Raw genomic sequence first — 21,913 nt, forward strand, 5'->3', positions numbered from 1 at the left:
CCTTATGGCTCTACTTACCAAATTCCTTGCGTAAGCTGAACAGTCCCATACAGTAAACCAATGCATACCATCCACAAACTTTGTTATTTAAGTCATTACTCTTAAATTATTATCATAGCATAGAAAAATGGGTTGGTTATTCCCAAAACATGTTCAACAATCATTTTCTTTTACCAAACTCTCAAACACAATAAGAAACCTGTGGTCTTTACAAAGTTTAATTACTTTAAAAATCTGGATCTTATTGTACATTTTATTTTTCTCTAATGTACATACATTAAAAAAAAAAGAAACACCCATAAATGCACATAAATAATGTGCATTGTCACATATTTGTAATGATCATGCCTTAAAAAATACATTCATATAAAAATTGTTACATTTACAGATGAAATTCGTCATAATACGCATTTTGCGATTTCGTTTTATTTTTATTTTATTTTTATTTATCTAAATTTCAGCAAGCAAAATATAAAATTGCTTTCATTATCTGATCGATTAGCAGCATAAATACAAACACGAAAAAGATAAAGTGATTAGACATACAACTATTAATTCATTAAAGTTTTAAATAATAAAGAAAAAAATTGGCTAAAATTTGAATTTAATTTCTTATATGCTAAGAATCATAAAGTTTACATATATATCGAGCAGCTATGGGAGCAAGAAGTTGGTAATATTAATGATAAAACAGTAATTACCATACACATGGAGAGAAAATGTAAAGCCACAGCTTCAGCTATTGTATAGTTGAATAGAGAAGATAAGGTTAGAATATCTCACATCTAGGAAGATTTTATCTCACTTCTTGTCCTGGTCCAGCAATAAACATATAACAGAGTTTCTAATACTTGCCTATTTTGTCACCAGAACTTATTTTATTGTAATTAAAGTTTTATAGAAACTGCTGGGGAGAGGACGAGTGATAAAACAGCAGTTAATATTGAATATTATGTGGAGGAATAAACTATTTATAAAAGAGTGAATTTGAAATTCCCTGAAACATTTCCTGGTGGGGAATCAATTACTGCCATTGAAAAACATGGACCTGAATGATTCTCCAGCAGGGAATATTTTAGGGAATGTCATATTAATTGTTTTATAGATAAACCCCAAAGAAAATTTAAGAATCCAGGCAGATCTTGGCAGGCTGCCCTTTAATGGAAAAGCCCAGCAGATGTTTCTAGTCTGCTAGAAACCAACTCAAACCCAACTCTAGACTGTTTGCTGTGATCTTTAATTGGAAATGTATGGTTATGCTAGGCGTTTTAAAGGTTTTTGTATTGCTTGTTAAGAATATGTTAAAAATTGAATGCCCTTAGTCTAGACCAGGGGTGCCCAACAGGTCGATCCTGATCTACCGGTAGATTGCAAAGACAACGCGAGTGGATCACGGAACCCTGCCCTTCAAAATAAACTCCACGGCGCACAGAAGTTATTAAGTCGAACTTTTTATTGTTGGTAGATCATTTTGATTTTTTGACTTTAAAAGTAGCTCGCAAGCCAAAAAAATGTGAGCACCCCTGGTCTAGACAATGTTGCTTTTGTGGTTCACATTTAATTGTGGTGCAAAGGAATCTGTGTTCTCTGTTTTCTTTTGGTTTGGACACCAATAGAAAGCCGTATTAGAAAACACTTTATCCTGTACATGAAAGGAACCCTTGTGTCAAGGCTATTAGCCCCCCTAAATCAGCAAAGCAATATTTCCAGTAACAGCGTTGCCATAGGGGGTGACAAGGGTTACTTTTAGTACTGGGCCTCAATAAAAAATAATTGGCTTTTGCGATGTTAGAACTTAAAGAAACTTATAAACTTTTAGATTTAGTGTCCAGAAATTTCCTATCTAGGAGGACCGTTGCTCTACTGTATGCGAGTGATCAGTAGAACATATGCTTGGTTGCCTTTGAAAAGTTTACTAATACTGGCTTATGGTTCTGGATCTGAAGGTTATGGAGACCCTTGGTAATGTAAGTCAATCACTGCAAAAAATATAACATTGTCTTACCTTTACATACATAAAGTAATAATAGTTTCTTATTAGTAGTAGATAAAGAATTAGTTGTTCTTAATTATGGTATCAATAAATGTATAAAAATAAAAATCACAACATGCACTTATTTACATTGCAATATACACAGCCCATATTCCAAAGAATCACAGTTAAAAGAGCTTATTCAGCGGAAGGAATACTGAGGATGTTGAAGGTGCAGTAACCTTATGAAGAAGACTGGTTTATACTTTATTTAGAGAATGATTTCGACTGGCTATTATAGTTTACCGAAATATGGACATTGATTTCTGCTCTTCACTTTCAGAACACTGGCCATTTCATGACACCGTGTGTAAGGTTTTGTTCCCTGGCTTCTGAAAGTAGAGAACAAAGGTACTAGAGTTACCCTAAATTGGCTTAAATGGTGTACTGATTGGAAAGGTTTTCCAGCCACCTATCGTAAACAAACACTACTGTTCTCCATTATTTCCTATGGCTCGCTACACTTTTAAAGTTGTGAATGAAAACTGTTGATAATAAAGTGGGAATAAGGCTGATCACCAATTTATAAAAATTGTGAACAGCACAGTAAATGTAAAAGGTATCGTTAATTATAAAAGTGGTGATCACTCTGAAAAGTGACGATACTTTATAAATAGGATGAACAGAACAGAGATTTATTAAAAATTTACCAAGACTGGAGAGAATAGACTATCATGGGAGAACCTGAATCATCCAAAAAACTGGAATCTGGTCAAGGATTCAAAACTTCACCAATTATTACCAAATGAAATTTAGGGAATTTATTCCAGGTTTTCTGGATCACCCTGGTCCCCCCATGCTAGTCTACCTTCTCCAGTCTTTGAGAGCTTTATTAAATCAGGCCCTTTGTGTGCAGACAACACTATTTTTCTGGTGAACAGCATATGCTCCCTTTTTATAAATATGCCCCTTACTATGCCAAAGCACCGTGTAACATGATCTATCGCCATGTGTTTTCTAACCAAGCCTCTCCCTACTCTGGTGGCATTTGGCTGAGTGGTTAGCCCCTTTTTCTTAGTAGAGTCACAGGTTTGAATCTTAACCAGGACCTGTGGATCTCCATGTAGTCTGTGTGGCTTGCCTTCCACATCCCATACCTAAAGGTATTTGGCTTCTCCCCCAAAACTGACTGTAGACCAACTAATAGTGATCGCTCTTCTGGGGGACAATTAGTGGCATGACTATGGACTTGGTAAATGATTGGCTATTATATTGGTACTTTAAAAATATAGTAATAAAGTGTAAAAGTTGTGGCTTGGGATACACTTTAACTGAAGAACAGAAATGGATTTTGATAAATTGGCTTAAACGGAGTGCTAATTGCAAGTTTTTCCAGACACTGATCAGTGTCAGTCTTCTCTTGTTTAGAGAGCCCCAGTTGAAAATTTTATACAGATTAGATACACCTTATTTTTGGAAACGTTCATTGCTTCTGCAGATAAGCACAAAGACAACATGGAGTGGAACCTCTATCTAGTGTTTGTCAAACAGGGTTCCATGGATCCCTAGGATTCCTTCAAAGGTTCCTAGGGGTCCCTTAAGCTATGAGCAGTTTGTGCCCCTCAGGTCAGTTTAAGTGAAGACCTGAAAGTTATTTCAAGTGTTCCCCCAAAGCTAAAAAGGTTGGGAAACACTACTCTACCTAGTCCCTGTACAAGTTGCCTAACTTGTATCTTCTTTTTTGATTTGTAACCTCAGGAAACAGTAAATATTCTACCAATTATATAGTGTAATTCAGATTTCAATGTATGTTCCTTGCATTACGATGATCTGGTCAACAGTATTTAGTCAAATATTCACAATTAAAATTCACTATTATATACAGTTTTTACCATTGTCTGCAGCAGCTTAAATAAAACAATATTACCTTTTAAATGCAAAACAGATATCTTAAAATTATATATGACAGCAGTATTAGGTAGTAATAAAAATGACAGTGGTCCTCACTACAACAGTTCAAATGTTCAAATGTGTCATCACCTTCTGATATCCTAAAGGTCACTCTCATCATTCTGTCTCTATATACCAAGCATCACTTTATTATTTTGGGTTTTATTGGGCCATAATATAGCATTCCCACTAGCTCAAGGCTGGGTCATTTACCTGCTAAAAGTGAAATTCTACTTTTGCCAAGAGCAAAAAAACCCTCCAGGTCATATATATAATTTACAAAGATTTAGCAAACTTGCTGTTCTAGATTTATTTGGTTTTGTTCCACCAGTACATGCTGAATAGGAAGGTTTGCCTAATATAAGCCCTGTGATCAGTCCCAGCACTATAGTAGTAAATGTATTTAAAAGGTTTGCGGAACTTAGTCTTCCTTTGGCCTTGTACCGATGGGCTTCGAGTTGCATGGAAGCTCTGTGCAAAGAAAGCTTTACATTGCATCTGCAAAGCTTTTGGTTAATCTTCAAACAAGCTGCTATCAGGTTACAGTAAGCTTTCAGCATGTATTAGGTAGTATTGAAGCTTGCTGAAAGCACGCTGAAGCCTGCTAGCAACTTATTTCAGAGCAACAGGCAGAATCTCCATTAGGATCACATTACATCCCCAAACTGCAGCATAGGACTCAGGGCCCCATTTGACAAAATGTCAGGGTATGCAGAAACCAGTGAAAGCTTGAATGCTGTGCATTTGAAGACCCTACTTCATATTAGTCCAGGACCTCATTTAGTCTAAAACTATCCTTTTCTCAAACTGAAGCTAAAGGGTAGTTTAAAGGTGTCAAAAATCTGTTTAAAGCTTCCTAAAAACTTAGCTTTAAGTACAAAACTGAACCTTCTATGCAAACTTTAAGCAAAATCAATCTAATAACACAGAAAGGTAAAAATTCAGAGAAAGCCCATACAGTATGATCTTTTTGGAAGTAACTGTTAGCTGCAAAATCACATGGAAAGGTCTCTTTTTAAAATGTGACTTGTTTATCAATTTATTAATAATGTTAGGCCAATTTTAGATTAGTTTCAGACAAACTTGTTAGTGAGCTACTGATACTCTTTAGCAAACGCTGCATCTGTACTACTGTCACATATTCATTCAAAACTTTCAATAATTTATTGCAGTCATTGCACAAACTGCTCCACAAAGGGCAGAATAAGTATACTTCCTGAATTCTGTGTAACTTCCTTGTCTCTAAATTACTAATTTTATCCAAACCTTAGAAGCAGCAGTGAATCTATGCGGTGCCACTAAGAAATGGCCTCATACTAGAGATGTGAGATGCAGCTAGTAGACTGCAGTGTGTGCTCCAACATCCAAGTAGGTATGTTCGAAGATAATCAGACAAAAAGGCACTTGGGCTCTTAAGTAACTGAGCAGTTACCCCATGCTCCCCATTTCTTAAGGTTTTATTTTTTTATTATGACTGAAATTGACTGAAATTGCCCAAACTTTCATTTGCACAGACTATTTCAATGGGATTACAGGGTTTTCACAGGCCTGGTTTGAAATAAAGTACATCTCACCTGAGACCCCCATTTTGCCTGGTAGCCTACCAGGGACATTCAAATAAGTTTGCCCAACGTTTACATTTGGAGTAGCAGTGCTACTGTAAGGTCCCCCTGGACTGTGTGACGTCCTCAGTGTGAACACAGATGGTTAGCTCAGCATTAATATAATTAAACCAAATGTATACCATTTGCACAACCTACACATCTCTTGGCTGTAAATATGGATAGGAGACCTATATTAAACCATGCACCTTTTGCTTAAACAAAACAAATTTAACTGCAACTGATATCCTAATGTGCATATCAGTCTTTTTCTTTTGATCTCCAGTAAAAGTAAAACTGTCCTAAAGAAGTATTTCCCACAAATTCTTGCCCAAGGGACTTTGATAGACTTCTAGCACTATGCCTTGATAATATGTTTAAGGATACATACACATGTGCAATAATTGTCATTGGAAAGGATCTTTAATGATCCTTTACAACTTCAAAATACTGCACGATGCATGAATGAGCGATGTACTTATAGCACCGTTCTGCTCTATGGAAAGGGGAGGGGGAGAGCGACTGAGTAGCACCCCGCTGCCCTCTCTCCCCATCACTTGCGTTACGACCGTTCATCGTGCATGAATTCAGGACAGTTGTTCGGACGATGGATGACGAGCACTGTACACATGCAAGATTCTAGTCCGATATCAGCCCTGAGCCGATTATGGGACGAGAACCATTGCACGTGTGTACGTAGCCTAGGGCTGTTTACACTCATCCTTAAGGAGGGTTTCCAGCAACAAAGAGACAGATGAACAACCAAGCGTAGAGTTACAGGAAAGATACACTTTACTAACTAACTTTACTAACAGGGTAAGTAGAAGAGGGATAGGTGCAATGCTTTATAGGAGGTGGCAACTGATGGGACACTCTTGATTAACCTTAATGTTATATCTTTGAAAATATATACGGGGTAAGGTAAGACACTTTTCTTTACCTACAGGGTAAGTAGACGAGGTATAGGTGCAATGCCTTACAGGAGGTGACAACTGATGGAACACTCTTGATGGACCTTGATATTAGGTTTATGAAAATTTCAAGGCTTCAAAGTGAAGGAAAACACAAGGGATAGGTGCTATGCCCTATAGAGGGTGGCAACTGATGGAACACTCTTGATGGGGACCTTAAGGTTAGGTCTAAGAAAATCTAAACAGGGTAAAGGAAGACACAATTTTTTACCTACAGGGTAAAAAGTGGAGGGTTAAGTGCTATGCCTTATAGAAGGTGGCAACTAATGAGACAGATCTTGATAAACCAAGCCAGAGTCATGAGCAACAACCAACCAAAAATATTATTTCATTCCTTATATGCAAATTCCAGTTTAATCAGCAGAATAAGGTGGTTTCTACTCTGCTTGCTGTACAATTCTTTTCCTGGATGCAGTAACGTAAAATCACCCAAACATCCTATAAGAGTGATCTGTTAAAAGGCATCTTTAATTTTGAAGCCATGAAAAATCTAAAAGTAATAATGTAGCTGCAGTCATACTTGTAAATGAAGCTTATTATATAAAGTTCTGAGTGAAATTAGCAGCCAGTAGCTGCACTTTACAGAAATCAGTGTTAGTTAGGTGAACCCTATGGGCTGATCCAGTACGGCAGCTGTGTTAGGCTGTTCTGTGTATTTTACTTTGAAAAATGTTCACATAAGTGACCTGAGAGTGACAGTCATGACCTCCCAATTCTTTTGTCTTCATCAGCTGTGACTAGTGGACGCTGCCTGTTGAAGAACAAACTGAGCTGCACATGTTGAGTGTGGAAATTTCTGCTTCATTTTCTACATCTGCCTCGGCTTCACCTTCTGCTTCTGCTTCATCTGTAGACTCCAGGCCTGATCGAGACCCCATATCTGCAGACTTCTTTAGCCTAATGAAAAAAATATCAACAACATTTACATGTATATATGAAGATGGATTCTGTGTCCATTTTTCACATATGAGTAGGGTAACTGATGATAACCATATTTCCTGCCAATGTCAGCACTCATGTTAGAGAACTGGTGGGAAAATGTGGGCAACAACTCTAAAATCGCTATGGTCCCATCTGTGTATATATGAAGTACCATTTTAGTATTGCTGAGAGATTTTATTCTGATTGTTAATTGGTGATAATTCTTTTAAAAAAAATGCTAATATTACCTACAACTTCTTTCCTGCTTCTTCAGAATTTCAAATTTTGTTTTTATCGATGATGCTTCTTTATGGCACAATGCAGAGGATGCAGCTAAAGACCATCATGCAAGGTGAGAACGTTTTCCCAAATGACCCCTTTAGGGTCTGCCTGGGACAAAATTCACACTTTGGTTCATTGAAGGTCCATGGTCCTGAAAGTTACAGGCTGTTTACAACATGAGCCATGAAAATGTGTAATATTTTTTTACAAGAGTTGGTTTTAGCCAACTTAATAACTTAACAACACTGTAAAACAGCCATTCTCAACCAAGGTTCCTTCAGAGCTTAGCAGGGTTTCCTTGAACTGTCATTGATTGACCTCCCATTGATGATGTCTGCAGAGTTCTGAAGCCAATGCCACTTGGCAGAGCCAATTGCATAGCGCTAATGACCTTTTAAATTGTCTAATTGGGTAGTAATCTAGACAAAATTGTTGGGGTAAGCATTCTATCTACAGGCTACCAGCGTTCAAAGCTTGTTACCCAATGAGCCCCAAATAATTGGTTTTAGCAAAACCCCCATAAAATATATATCAAGGTTTCCAACTAAGAAGGTTGAAAAGGCTGATGAAGGATGCCGATCCAGGACCGTTCAATAATGATCAGAATGGAATTCTTCATATTGGAACAAACTAAGGCTTTTTAGCCTTCCTCATGATCACCTACAAGCTTAGAGTTCTGATTTGATTATCATTTGGGGGAACTCAGTGGACAACTTGCCTACCCATGTACCTACCTCCAAATCTTTTATTGGAAACCTCTTCTATTGTTTAGTATTTTTTCTTTTTAATCTAGAACTTGCCATGTCTTGATGTGTTTGTGTTTTCCATTATCGCATCCTAATTACTACTATGCTGACTCAAAGCTCTGAAGAAAGCTTACTCTGTCCTGATGATATTATTAACATGTGATGGTTGCCAGTACCGGGAAACAAGATTAAATTACCTGGAAACATGATTTTATTACCACAAAGCATTATTCTATTACCAGGCTATTAGGGGCGAGATTGTACCAGGCAGAGGAGGATACTGATCCCTTTGCAGCCAGACACAGCAATGAAGTGTGTGTTAAACAAGAAGAGAAGCTCCAGCAAAGAGCAAAGGGCAAGGACATTGTGCAAAGGTCATTAGCCCACAGCTTGAGACATCAACACCACTTCGTTGTAATGGATTGCTGTATTTTGTTATTTGTCACATAATTCAGCATGTGAAATAATATATGAAGTTTTTTTTTAAAATAGTCTAAACAGTGTCCAAAAATTGAATGCATTATTTTTCTAAATTGGGTTCAGGCCTTTCCCCATAAATAATGTTTCTGGGGGGTAGGGTAGTGTTATATATATATATACACTGTATACATTGTATACTTTATACAATAAAGAATTGTCAGACAGGTTTTTATTGTATGGTATGCCAGACTAGATTTAAACTTTAAATACTTCAGCTAGTGACCTATATTGTGTTGGCGAACTCCCACTCCTTACTTTGGGTCTGATTTATTAAAGCTCCCCAAGACTGGAGAATATACATCTTATTGAGAGAACCTGGGTGATGCAGCATATCTGGGAGCAATTTCTTTTTAATTACCTGGAACCTGGAATAGACCTGTGTCATGGGAAATGTTTTAAACCATGACACAGGTCTATTCCAGGTTTGCTTGATCACCCAGCTTCCCCTGTTATAGTCTATCTTCTCCAGTGTTGGAGAACTTTAGTAAATCAGACCCATAGTGTTACAGTCGATTGGTTCAATAAATACTTCCTTATAGCGTTACCTTCATAAAGTTTAAATTGATAACATTCCCTAAAGTATATTAAAATTTAGGCTCCACTTGCAGACTTAGATGCCCTTGAGATGGCTATGGTTATGGGTACAATAAGTTACTCAAGAGCAGAGATTTTGCCAAACACGAATTAACCCAAAAACATTATGGACCCACCTGGGGCTTCACCATTGCACATTTTACTCACAATTTCTAAAGCAGAGATTGGTGCTGACATCAATGTGGATATTTAAATTTAATTAAAATATTGCACAGTAATAATAAAGAAAAAGGGGTTCTTACTTACTTTTCACGATTGAAAATGACAAATTCTTGCTGAATGGCATCTAGACATTCCTGCAGGAAGTCATCCTAATAAAAAAAAATGAACATGAAATTTTACAAATTTTATCCAATTTGACCAAAACATTTTTCAATTTAGGTAAATAAAACAATTGCTTTTAAAAAAAACAAAAACAAAAAGCACAATAAAACAACCCATTGACCTCTGTATCTGCAAGCACTGTGGAGAAATATAATTTTCTGAGCTTACAACACAGTACAACACACAACTAGCAGCTGTTTCTAAACTGTTTGAAACTGATTGAAAACTAACCTAAAGTCTTTTTTGCAAACAGGAGACAATAAAGGGCTCCGTTATCAGATGTCCTTTATCTTGCAGCAAACACTCATCACAATTCCTTTATTGCCTACCACTTCACGAGTGAAATACATAACATTTCTAGGTATAGGTGATCATGTGGCTCATCTGGACTCATGGACATAACTTTTTGACTCATTTGGACTCATGTCACAAGCTGGTGCCTTCTGATTGACCTTGTAAAAGGCTTTTGTTGAGTAAGCTCAGTTTGGAGCATATATGAGGCTTTCTTTTCCCAGTTCTGGTGGCCAAATACTGCAAAAAAAGACATATAAAGGGGGCAGGGGAGCTCTGCATGATACTCTCCTTCTCATTCCCCTATTCAGCGTAGGGATCACTCCTTCTCTCTGCGCAGTAACAAATATAACTTTGTCCCTACTGACATTTCCATTACTTTGTTGTGTTGTTACATTAGTAATCAATAAAATTAAAAAAACATGCAAGGCTTACAGACTGTGAGCTGTCTTTACTGTTATCCCTGGACTTGTTCTTGGCCAACCTTTTCTTCTTTTTGTGGAGCGGTCTTGACTCTAAAATCATTTCTTCTAGTTCAAACGTGGGATCACAGTGCAGCCGACCTTTCTACAGAGATAAAGACACTAATAGAACAAGGCCAAAGCTTATCAGAAAACTGCAGCTTTTTTTTATTATTGCTTTGCCTTGTTGTATATGATAACATAACACCATCAGATAAGTTAACGTCCCATAAAAGGTATTTACTGACCCATTGGATCAGGAGAAGATAATCACCAACAATGCCATCCAGTTCATGTGGCAAGCTGAACTTCAAGCAGATATAAAAGACACACATTACTATTCTTTATTAATTACCCATCATTACATTTTTAATACATGCCGTATAAGTATGTGAATTTGATTTGGTATTGCAAGAGAGAGATGCAGTACAACGATTCGGGTTTGCTGCAATGCTCCTGTACTAACAAGGAACATGCTGATAGGAAGAGTGAGTAGAGTGATCTGATCAGTTTGCCGCTCCTACAATTACTGTTCATTTACAAGGTAATCGAGGGACAAGAATCTGTAAGAGAAAAAGCAGGTTTTCTACTAAGCCATGGTTATATTGTGGACAGGGCTTTGTAGATCTTGATGGACAGAAATCCAGCTTTTTTTGATATTTGTATTTCTTCTGTGTAATAGGTTGTTTGCCTTCAAGTGGAAGTAAAAATCTGTGATCAACCAGGGCTTAAGTGCAACAGTAACAGGCGATGCCCCTTCTGCAATAAGCATTGTTACCTGCCTGATCATCCGTGGAACTGTCAAATGTTGGCTGCCAGGATACCCAAAAATCTTGGCTTCCTTTGAGGTTGCCAGGGCTGAATGTTAGTAACATAATCCCAGTCAATCAAGATGACCAAATATCACAACTAGGATGAAAAGTAGGAAGAAGATGGCGGCATACTGTGATGGAATGGGGACAGGTGAGAATAGTGGGGTTTAGTTCCAATTTAAACCCAGCACAAAGGACTTCCCAAGCTTACAACCCAATACTTAAAATACTTATAATACACTTATAATACTTATAATACTAAAATTAATAACAAGCTCATATGTGGTAGAAATATTGGGCTTTTAACCTTGTTGTCAAAAAAAATAGCATTATGCCTTCCCAATGGCTGGTAGTTGATAAAGGTAAAAAGACTATGGGCACGCTCCCTGTTTAGCTTGACAAGGGCCTTGCAAGCTTCATATTTACATAGTTGCCAGCTTTTAACCAATGCAAGTTTTGGGCTGTAAGTATTTTACTTTAACCATCTGCTCCCTTCTCTTCTCAACATGCTTGTTAGCACATGAGCACTGAACCATAGCTGACTGCCTGGGTTTACTTCCCCTAGTCTGAGCTTTTTCCTTTTTCTTTCTGCCTTAGTTTAACTTTGAAAGAAATCTACTCACCTATTTGACATATGATTTATATATCTGATGTAGAGTATTCATAGAAAGAAATTACTTGCATTTGGAACAAAACCTGGTTCCACTTTCTTCTCCAGAACATCTTCCCAGACAACATCCGCTAAGTATGCTGATGTCTGAATATCAAGAAGGCTAGAGCAGCGATGTTCAGGGTTCACCGTCAATAGCTGAAAGAGAAGTACACATTATTTAAACACCAGATTCACAATCTAAATCAGTGGTCGCCAACCTTTCGGACCTCATGGACCACTAAATTCGCGGGGAGCTGTGTGTCACTCAAAGGGGAAGAAACTTCCCCCGGAGTGACATGATAATGCCAGAAGCGCCAACTCTCCCATCGCAGGCTCAGACTTGCTTGCTAAACATCCTGCGGGGCCAGTAGCGCAGGGCTGTGTCTACGGGGGACATAATCCGGGGGCCAGGTAATCTTTCTGCGGACCACCTAAATGTTCTCACAAACCACCGGTTGGCGACCGCTGATCTAAATCATACCACTCATTCCCAATCTTTTTTATACTGAGAAGAACTTGTGACAAAATTTTAAGGTCTCAGGAAACCCATGATAACATTTTTAATACTTTGGTACCTTTGCCTTGGCACCGACTACCACCATGCTATAAACAAACCTATACCAAAATCTTAGCAATGGGGAATATGTCCCAGGATTTGAACATACAGAATACTCAAACAGTTATACGGTCCTACATCTCATCTGGCGATTGATTGCTTCTTGGTTCCACTTGCAAACTTTGCATATAGGCAGGTCTTTAGTGTGGCAAGGTCCCTTCTGCAATAAATAGGCATACATACCTGACTGCATTTTTTAAAGAAAATAATTACCTGTCCTCGCTCCTTCTCAGGTACCACCATCTTCTTCTCATCCTGGTTTCCTAATCTTCATCCATCTTGCTTGGCTGGGCCAGGATAACGTAACTCCCACAGGCCTGTAGCTCAGTGAAGGTGTCCCTTGTGCAATTAAACATATTTACCTTTTTAAAAAACAATGCTGAGCTTTGCATGCACAGCTTAGCGTATAATACAGGGCTATGGCGGGTATACTGGTTATTTTGGCATCTCCTGGAGCTCAATGCATGCAAGAGTTACGTTATTCTGGCCCTGACAACAAAAATGCCCAAAGATTAGGAAATCAGGAAGAGAAGAAGAAGATAGTGGCGCCTGCAATGAAGCGAGGAAAGATTGGTGTATTTAAAAAAAATGCAATCAGACAGGTATGCTTCTTTTATTACACCTGTACCTTCTGCAATAAAGGACCTGCCTGGTCGCAATTTTTTTTTACCTTTAGTTACACTTCATAAGAATGAATTCTAAACCCCAGACACAAAAACTTAAAAACAGGTTCCTTAATTGCCACAAAGGGTATAAATCCTTTGCACCAAATCAAGATTATAACCCTGTAAAAGTACAGTGACTTCATCACTGTGCTGCACAAAAACAGAAATGCATGTGTTAGGGGGTAGACCCATCAACTAAAAACCACCAGCAGGTGGGTGATAACAACACCAGTCACCCTGCACAAAAAATAGCAATGGCTGGCCATTATTTTAATAAACTACTGCAAAGATTACAGAACAAAATACACAATGCACAACAAGATCCAAGGAATATTGCACTCATCTCTTGTATCTAGTCAATATTTGCTTATCCGAGCTCAGCTTTAAAAAACAGGAGCTGTGAGAACTAGCACTTGACAAAAAGTTTCATGTGTTGCTGGTGAAACAGCCATAGCTTGCAACTTGAGTGTTTGAAAAATACAAAGACTTCCTAAAAGATCTGTATTGTCCCTGCTTCCAAAACTTAGTATCTAGGGTCTCTGAAAATCAGTGGCTACAAACCTGTCGAGTAAATTGCTGCTATTAGTAAAGCATATGACATAGAACATTCCATATGGTAAAGATAGCTGTCTATACCACAGACATTGCCTATACCATACTCAACTACCCAACAGTTAGATCTGCATACAAGTACAAAGTGTAATATTCAAAATCAATTCAGATAACTGGAAAGTTTGAGGAATATGTAAAAGTCAAAACTTGTGTTTGTTTGAGTAGTCAAAAGATAAACTCCCATCATGTTATATTTTTGCTGCTCGTATCCCACTGGAGCGATTTATCTTCACTTCAAATAACGGAATGAGATGAAATGTATGGAACATTTAAAAGTTTTTAATGGGAACAGAATATACCTTGGTATTTTTAGGTAGTTTTAAAGAAATTTCATTGGAGACTTTTGATCCAGGGAACATCCAATTGCCTTACGGGATCAGGAAGGAATTTTGTTTTCCCCAATTTTGTTAAGAGTCTTTGCCTTCAACTGGATAAATTGTGCAATTGTGCATATATGGTTTTATCTGGGATATGCTGGTTTGTAGCATGTTTATATCGCTAGTGGCTGAACTTGATGTTTTTTTTCAAACCAACTACCGTTTTTTTCTGGCGTATAAGAGGACTGGGGGTATAAGACGACCCCCAACTTTTCCAGATAAAATATAGAGTAATTCAAATGCTTATGACATGCATGTACTTAGCAGAAAAACTGTCACTTATAAACATAAGGCTGTGTGTCTGAGTGGTCTGCCAGTTACTGTACTGTTCCTTCTGCCTCCCAGATCTCGCTATTGTGCGAGATCTGAGAGGCAGAAGGAACAGTACAGTAATTGGAGGAGGGATAAAGGAGGAGGTAAGAGGCATGTACCGTGGCAGCCTACACTGCCCCTCGCGTGCTCCACACTCCTCTAAGGCGCAGCCCTCCGAGTCGAATAGACGGGTTCTGGTGGAGAGCCAATCCAGGCTCACGTTCTTCTCCTACAGGAAGATGTGTGTGCAGCTTGCTTCCCCTTGCTTCATACTACTCGCACAGAGCGGGGACTCGGCCGTGGCACCCCCCACCATATGCGCCAGACATATGAAGCAAGGGGAAGCAAGCTTCAGGTAAGTACCTGGCCTATAAGACGACCCCCGACTTTGGCACAGATTTTTCAGGGTATACGCCGGAAAATACGGTACTTAACAGGTATTTTTTAGAGGAGACCATAATAAACCGGCCTAAGGCTTAACCTCTTTACTTATTCAGATACAAGTAGTCCCTGGGTTACATACAAGATAGGGACTGTAGGTTTGTTCTTAAGTTGAATTTGTATGTAATTCAGAACAGCTACATTATTTTAATAAATGCAATTAGGACAGATGTTTGTCTCAACATATTATTAGGCATTATGGTGTCAGTTACTGTATGAAATCCTCACTGTGAGTTAATCACAAACAAAGCAAAAAAAAATGTATGGAACCTAGACATTCATTAACTTCCAGAGCAAGCTGTGCTTTCATATGCAAAAAGAAACAACTGCAGAGTTTGTATTGGTCATTAAAGAGTTACAAGATGTTGCTCAGCTGTGTTTAGCAAAAAAATGTCTTTTGCAAGTCATGTAAACTGCCCTGCTCACCCCTATCAAGCCTCTGTCCTGCACACAGCAAGCAGGGAAGCCCCGTTCATATCTAGGAGTCGTCTGTATGTAGGATGTCCTTACTCGGGGACTACCTGTATTTGCCTTTACATACAATTTAAGCATTAGGCCACACTTAACTGTATAGCAGTTTTTTGGGTAAACTAGTACATCCATATGAACTACCAAGTTGTACATTATGATGAGAACATCTAAAGACATTTAGTTTTATTACAGGGACTTAGAGAAGGTCAGTCTGTCCCAAACTAAACTGGATGTAAACCAAACGCTTATTCAAATATGAAAGTATGTATCATCTGAACTACCAGGTTTTGTTTAATAACTCTGATTAAATTGCTGTATACACATTGACTGACAAATATACCAGGCAGAAGTCATATCTTTTAACCTAATTTCTGTAAAAATGAACACGAGGAACTGAAGTCATTAGGCATTCACCTCCAAAAAATGGATCCCTCATAATGGAAGCCTTGGCCACCCAACTAACCTCCTATATTATCCATCTTGTGCCTTGCATGTTCTAACGGTGGTATAAACAAGATACTTGTCATATATGAATTCCTTTTTCTGGAATATAAGCCTTGGATATGGGAGCCCCGGAGCCCAATAATTCCACTGATTCCCTGGAGCCCTGTAGACATCAGCATTTCAAAGTAAATCCATCTTTCTGACATATCATTGATGCTGAGAAGGAAAGAGACATAGCGTATGCATGATGCATTGTTTCTGTCTACACTAATAGAATAAAGGATGTTCTGCTTGATTTCCCAGGATAAAAAAACACAGTATAAAAATCTTTAAATATGGATTTTATTTAGAGGGTAAAATTCTGCTTTAAGATATGCATTTAGATCCTGGTGGCCTTTTAGCTGAATTTCAGCCTCATCCTCCATTGTGCAAAGTTTTATAAAGGTTTTTCAGTTTTTTCCCTAAAATAGTAAATCTTATTTTACTGCAAGCTTCTACAAATGTGCATTAGAAGCTGCAGCATGTCAGATAGAACCCTACTTATTTTATGGCCAATGGACGTCAAATATTAGCTAGTCCTTTTTCTCCCCAGCCTGACTATCTTTGGTCCATTTCTTTCATAAACTGGATTTCAGTTCTATCAGTCATCAAGGCTCAGCATTGCATGTTTTTATAATCAAGAGGTTTTCTTTACTTGTGAACATATAATTTGTATTTTGCAAACCTTGATTACAATACTTAGTTCTCACCAGTAGATGTCACTGGTGAATTAGCACCTTTACTAAATACATTTTACACATTTTTTGCCTAATCTATAGTATTTATGTGCAATATATAGGAGATCTTCCCAAAGTGTAAATCTATTCAGGGCAGTAGTAACAGCATACAATAATTTTAAATCAATAATGTATTTTCTACTTTGTTAAAAAAAAAAAACGACTTTTTAATGTCAAACTAACGCTCAGCTGTGGAGCCGTATGTCACAGCAGGTTACAACAATACTATATTTCATGCTTCAACCACGTATTACCAAACTACTTATTTTCGGCTTTTAGAAATGCCAATTTCACAGTAGTATAAGTTTTCCAACCATGCTTCAAGTACATACTTTATTAATGGAAGCGTGGCTTGAAATTGCTGTAGACTGTGCTCAATGCAAATGTCCATATCCATACAGCATTGCAGAAAAAATCATGGATATGATATTAAATTACACAGCTTAACAAAACAAAAAATTACGGGTCATATGAGTCTTGTTGGTTTTAAGTCTTTTTGGTAAGTTTTTGGTGGTTTTTGGAAAATGTTTGTATTTGTGTCACTTTTGCAGGTTTGTGTAAACTCTACCGAGTATAATATGATTCATTGGAGAATTACAATAAATCCCAGGTCTCATGACTATATCCTGAGGAAGCGGATTAGGTATCCGCGAAACGTGTTGAATACTCTTCTGAGACTGAATGTCATATTGTTTGATTGACATTGAAATGTGATGTTTTTTTATTAATGTGATGCTTTGTCATATGATATTGGTGTAAATGATGCCTTAAAAGTCCCATTTGCTTCTTCCTGATCTTTAGTGTTTATATAAGCATTCGGATGTGACGTCAATTGGATAATTGTTGATTGGTTGGAAGGCTCTATGCAAAATATTGTAAAACAGCAAATTTGTAAGTTGTCTGCTTGCAAAGATTTATAACAATGCTTATGAATGTCTCAAAAATCCAAGAAGAATTTAAATACTGGGACTGGAAAATTGGCACAAGAACACCCCCATTACATTAAAAATACCGTGCCCAGCCATGATAATCCTCCAACCACCACCACTCCAAGCACTGCTGTTAAGTAGTACAGGTAGTCTGAATTAATATGAAATAATATGTTGAGACAAACATCTGTCCTAATTGCATTTAATAAAATAATGTACCTGTTACGACTTACATACAAATTCAACTTAAGAACAAACCTACAGTCCCTATCTCGTATGTAACCAAGGGACTACCTGTAATTACTTTTCTGAACAATAGGCATATCATTTTGGTGTGAATCTGCACTTCAGTTTCCCTCTAATGTCTCCCTATTGTCTCTCCCATTTTACTTTAGGAATTGTAAATCAGAGGCCTTAACCGCAGCCAAGACCAAACAAAATACATTTTCCTTACAGATGCCTGTGTGATGGTTTGGACCTGACTTCTTCTTATGGGATGTGATGATTTATTATTATTATTATTATTATTATTATTATACAGTATTTATATAGCGCCATCATATTACGCAGCGCTGTACAAAGTCCATAGTCGTGTCACTAACTGTCCCTCAAAGGAGCTCACAATCTAATTTCCCTACCATAGTCATATGTGATTAATGTAGTCTAAGGTCAATTGTTAGGGAGAAGCCAGTTAACCTAACTGCATGTTTTTGGGATGTGGGAGGAAACCGGAGTACCCGGAGGAAACCCACGCAGACACGGGGAGAACCTGCAAACTCCATGCAGATAATGTCCTTGCTGGGAATGAATTTGTTGGTCTGAATGGCTCCCACCACTAAAAGGGACCATCACAAGCATGAGGACTGGGGCACAGACAGCCTACAAAAGGGGGCCTACAAAAAAACAGACCCTAAAGTGACCACTTAACTTGCCTTGACCTTGAGACTCAATTCAACATTCCCGAAGGTTTTTCTATAATGATAATAACTCTATAGAGGTTGGATGCGGTCATTGTATTTTGCATTCTTATGTAATAAGTATGTACCTACCTAAGCAGATATTATAATATATCATTGGAACTAAACTGTCCTTTAGCAAGCTTTTTTTTTTAGTTTTTGGGTTTAAAGAGGCCCCTACCTGTTCGTGTCAAAGATAAGAATGATAATCATTAGTTTGAGTATTTAAAGAGCAAGTCTACAAGAGGAAATCTTCTTTGAAACTTTGAAACTCTCAATAAATGTAGTTGTGAATATCAGTAGGAAGGAATTCGGGATGGCTGAGCAAACTTTCGATTTACTGATCCTCCCTCTGTGACCCTGGGGGAGCTCTATTTCAAGTGCTTCTTTGTATGCGGGTGTCAAATTGTAGGCACTGGCAGCAGTGCAGGGGAGATATCCGTGATGATGTGATGAAGTGATAATAAAATAAAGGTGAATGCCTTACACAAAAAGATGTATGGAACCTACATACCCAACTCTATGCACAAACATAATGCCGAAACATGTGCATATGTAAATGTAACACATACAATATGCTTAGTGGTCTTTTAGCAGGATGCTGTCTGGTTAGCATTTGGATTCAAAAGTTTACTGAGGACTTCTACTGAATTGCAAGCATTCTACTTTCCTTGGCATCTTGACCCCATTTGTCCCGGCACTAACCTGTTCCAAACCATTTTACACTTACACACTCCTAACTGATTGCCCAATATGTCCCCATTTCCCCCTCACCAGACAGTTATAATCATCATCATAGCCAGTCCGATTAGATACCAGTCAGACTTCAAAATATGTTTATAGCTCAGTTTTACTTTACAGATGGAAAGCTAGAAATAGAACAGCTAAAGGGAAATTTGGGATTCTTAACAGATTTATTTATATAAAAATTGCAAATCCCAAATAGACATGCTAACTACAACCAGGGAGATTCTTTTGTGGTGTATGTGAAATCAAAACATGGGATCGGGATGAAGTTCTTGACTATGTCACTTGCTTCTTCTGAGTGCCATCCAGCTGTCCCTCTTGAGTAATTTTTGAGGGAACCAAATCATTAACACAGCCCAAGGCCAATTAAGGGGAAACCAATAAACCTATCTGCATGTTTTAGGTATGTGGTAGGAAACCATTGATACCATTGAGTACCCCAAGTTACGAACCCCTGTACTAACCCATATGAACCAATGAATAATCTCTAATATCTATTATTTTGACATTACCATATAAAGAAAGGGCTAAGCAATCTGCAAAGGGGGAGGAGACTATACTGGGCCCTTTTTTTGCTGGATCACTCAGGTTCTCCAATGATAGTCGATTGTCTCCAGTCTTTATGCACTTAGGCACTTTGTCTTTATGTAATTTTATGATTAAATAAACTACAAGAAAATGGTTTGGCACGATTTTTTTCATGAAAACCTTAACCAAACATAGCTGCTTGATTTTCACATTGGTTTGAAAAAATTTTGAACCAATTATGTGCAAGGTGTTTATTTACAACTGGAGATAGCTGTGGATTTTTTTGATGCCCACGGCCACCAATTTTTGTTGCATCTCCATCAACCCGCGCCTGGGATCACTTTAAAAAAAATCATTGTAGCCGTGTCTGGTGTACGGTAAATCGCCTGTTGCAATCCGAAACATTCGCTATGAAAAAATGATCTTTTTAATCTTTGTGTGGTATAGTTGATACCGATCGACTTCCTTAGGTTGAGATAAAAACCCCTGCATGATAATAACAATGCTTAGGTTAATGAAAAACCAACGTTACCAGGTGCTTTCGCGAACTCAGGACCATCGTTGATAAAAAAAGGCTGCCTAAAACAGGAAACTTTACTATGCCTTATGGTCAGGCCATCCCTTTTACCAACCTACAATGAATCCAATTGACAAACATGTAAAAGTAACAAAAAAGCAACATAACATACATTTTGACAAAACAAAAGATAATGTCACAATTTGTTGCAATGCTGTGGTATTAAATATTTGCAGATTTTGTTTAGCAATCATTTGGATTCCTTAAAATAATCTTATATCTCCTAAATACTAAAGAGGTTAAATCTTGTTTAGTAGAATTGTCACTGATGTAGAAGGCAAGGAAAGCCCTCCCCAAATGAATCTAAGCCAGCTATATTAATGTGACAGCGGAACTAACCCTTCCATCATTAAGTCTCCAACAAAAATGTATTAGCTGTAATTAGACTTTAGGGAAATATAACACAATAAAATATTGTATGACTTGCATAACTGTGAGTTTTATATATTATAGTTTTAAAATATAAAAAAACAAAATATTAAGAGAAAAAAACAACTTGTACCTTCCGTAATAGTGCAATCATGTCCTTCGACCAGACTGAGGAATACTGGACAGTGACTGTGCTAAATAACTGGACCAGAGATTCCACTGAACTGTTTGAATGGATGTCATACGGTCTCTATAAAAAACTGAACATTATAACAGTATTGATGTATTTTGTAATATCGTAGAGGTCACTCATGGCCAAGTCCCTGACTTTCATTAGTCTGAAGCCACTTGTGTGAGGCTGTGCTGGAATTTTCAAGCACATAATTCATTTATGTTCTGTGCTGATGTGGTTTCAGAGTTCACAGGAAGGGTTACCTATTGCTGCTCAACTTGTAGAGAGCTTCCAGAGCAGCTGGTTAGAACATTGTGCTAATTAGGAAGGAATAAGGGAAATGTAACAGTATAATATTGATAAATTCAAGAAAGCAACAGATCAATCTCTAACTTGGTGAAATCTTGTGTTATGGGAAGTATTGGGAAAAGGTAGCTTGCAGATAAAAACTAACTGTAACAACAGTTTTAAAATTTGTGGTGGATAGTGGTGAACAGAAGATCCATACTGACCCCACATATTAAGTCTCCGAGGGTCCTCATCCTTGGAGAAACATCAAATGTTAATATAGTAGCTCCAAACAAACATTTAGTGACTTGCTGAGTTGGAGAACTAAACAGAAGACACTAATGACCACTATGGCTTTAGGAAACAATAGAAAAAAAGGGGCAAATGTGGAAGGATAAGGGACACGAACAGGCAAGATATTTTCCTCTATATCTCGTTCCTTACTGTAAATATTTGTTTGCCTATTTAGAAATCAAAAGTTACTGGTTCTAATATTTATACTATTTAGCCCGAAGTCAGGGCTAAATCAAAGATAATTCATATTACATATGAAAGGCTGGGCATATTAGAAATAAA

The 21,913-nt window shown here is 37.6% G+C and overlaps 1 protein-coding gene across 1 annotated transcript in view; it reads right to left on the reverse strand.

The window, feature by feature from the left end:
• Positions 1-204: 204 nt before the first annotated feature.
• The window catches only part of STK32C (serine/threonine kinase 32C), a 150,695-nt gene continuing 128,986 nt past the window's right edge, over positions 205-21,913 (reverse strand). The window contains exons 8-12 of the mRNA XM_072423250.1: positions 21,011-21,127; positions 12,088-12,213; positions 10,568-10,699; positions 9,764-9,828; positions 205-7,391 (exon numbers count right to left, since the gene is read on the reverse strand). Coding sequence (XP_072279351.1) covers positions 7,232-7,391; positions 9,764-9,828; positions 10,568-10,699; positions 12,088-12,213; positions 21,011-21,127 — 600 coding nt within the window. The 3' untranslated portion in view covers positions 205-7,231. The remainder of the gene's footprint in view (positions 7,392-9,763; positions 9,829-10,567; positions 10,700-12,087; positions 12,214-21,010; positions 21,128-21,913) is intronic.

The sequence above is a fragment of the Pyxicephalus adspersus genome, chromosome 10 (genome assembly GCF_032062135.1).
Source record: "Pyxicephalus adspersus chromosome 10, UCB_Pads_2.0, whole genome shotgun sequence".
Classification (NCBI taxonomy): Eukaryota; Metazoa; Chordata; class Amphibia; order Anura; family Pyxicephalidae; genus Pyxicephalus; species Pyxicephalus adspersus.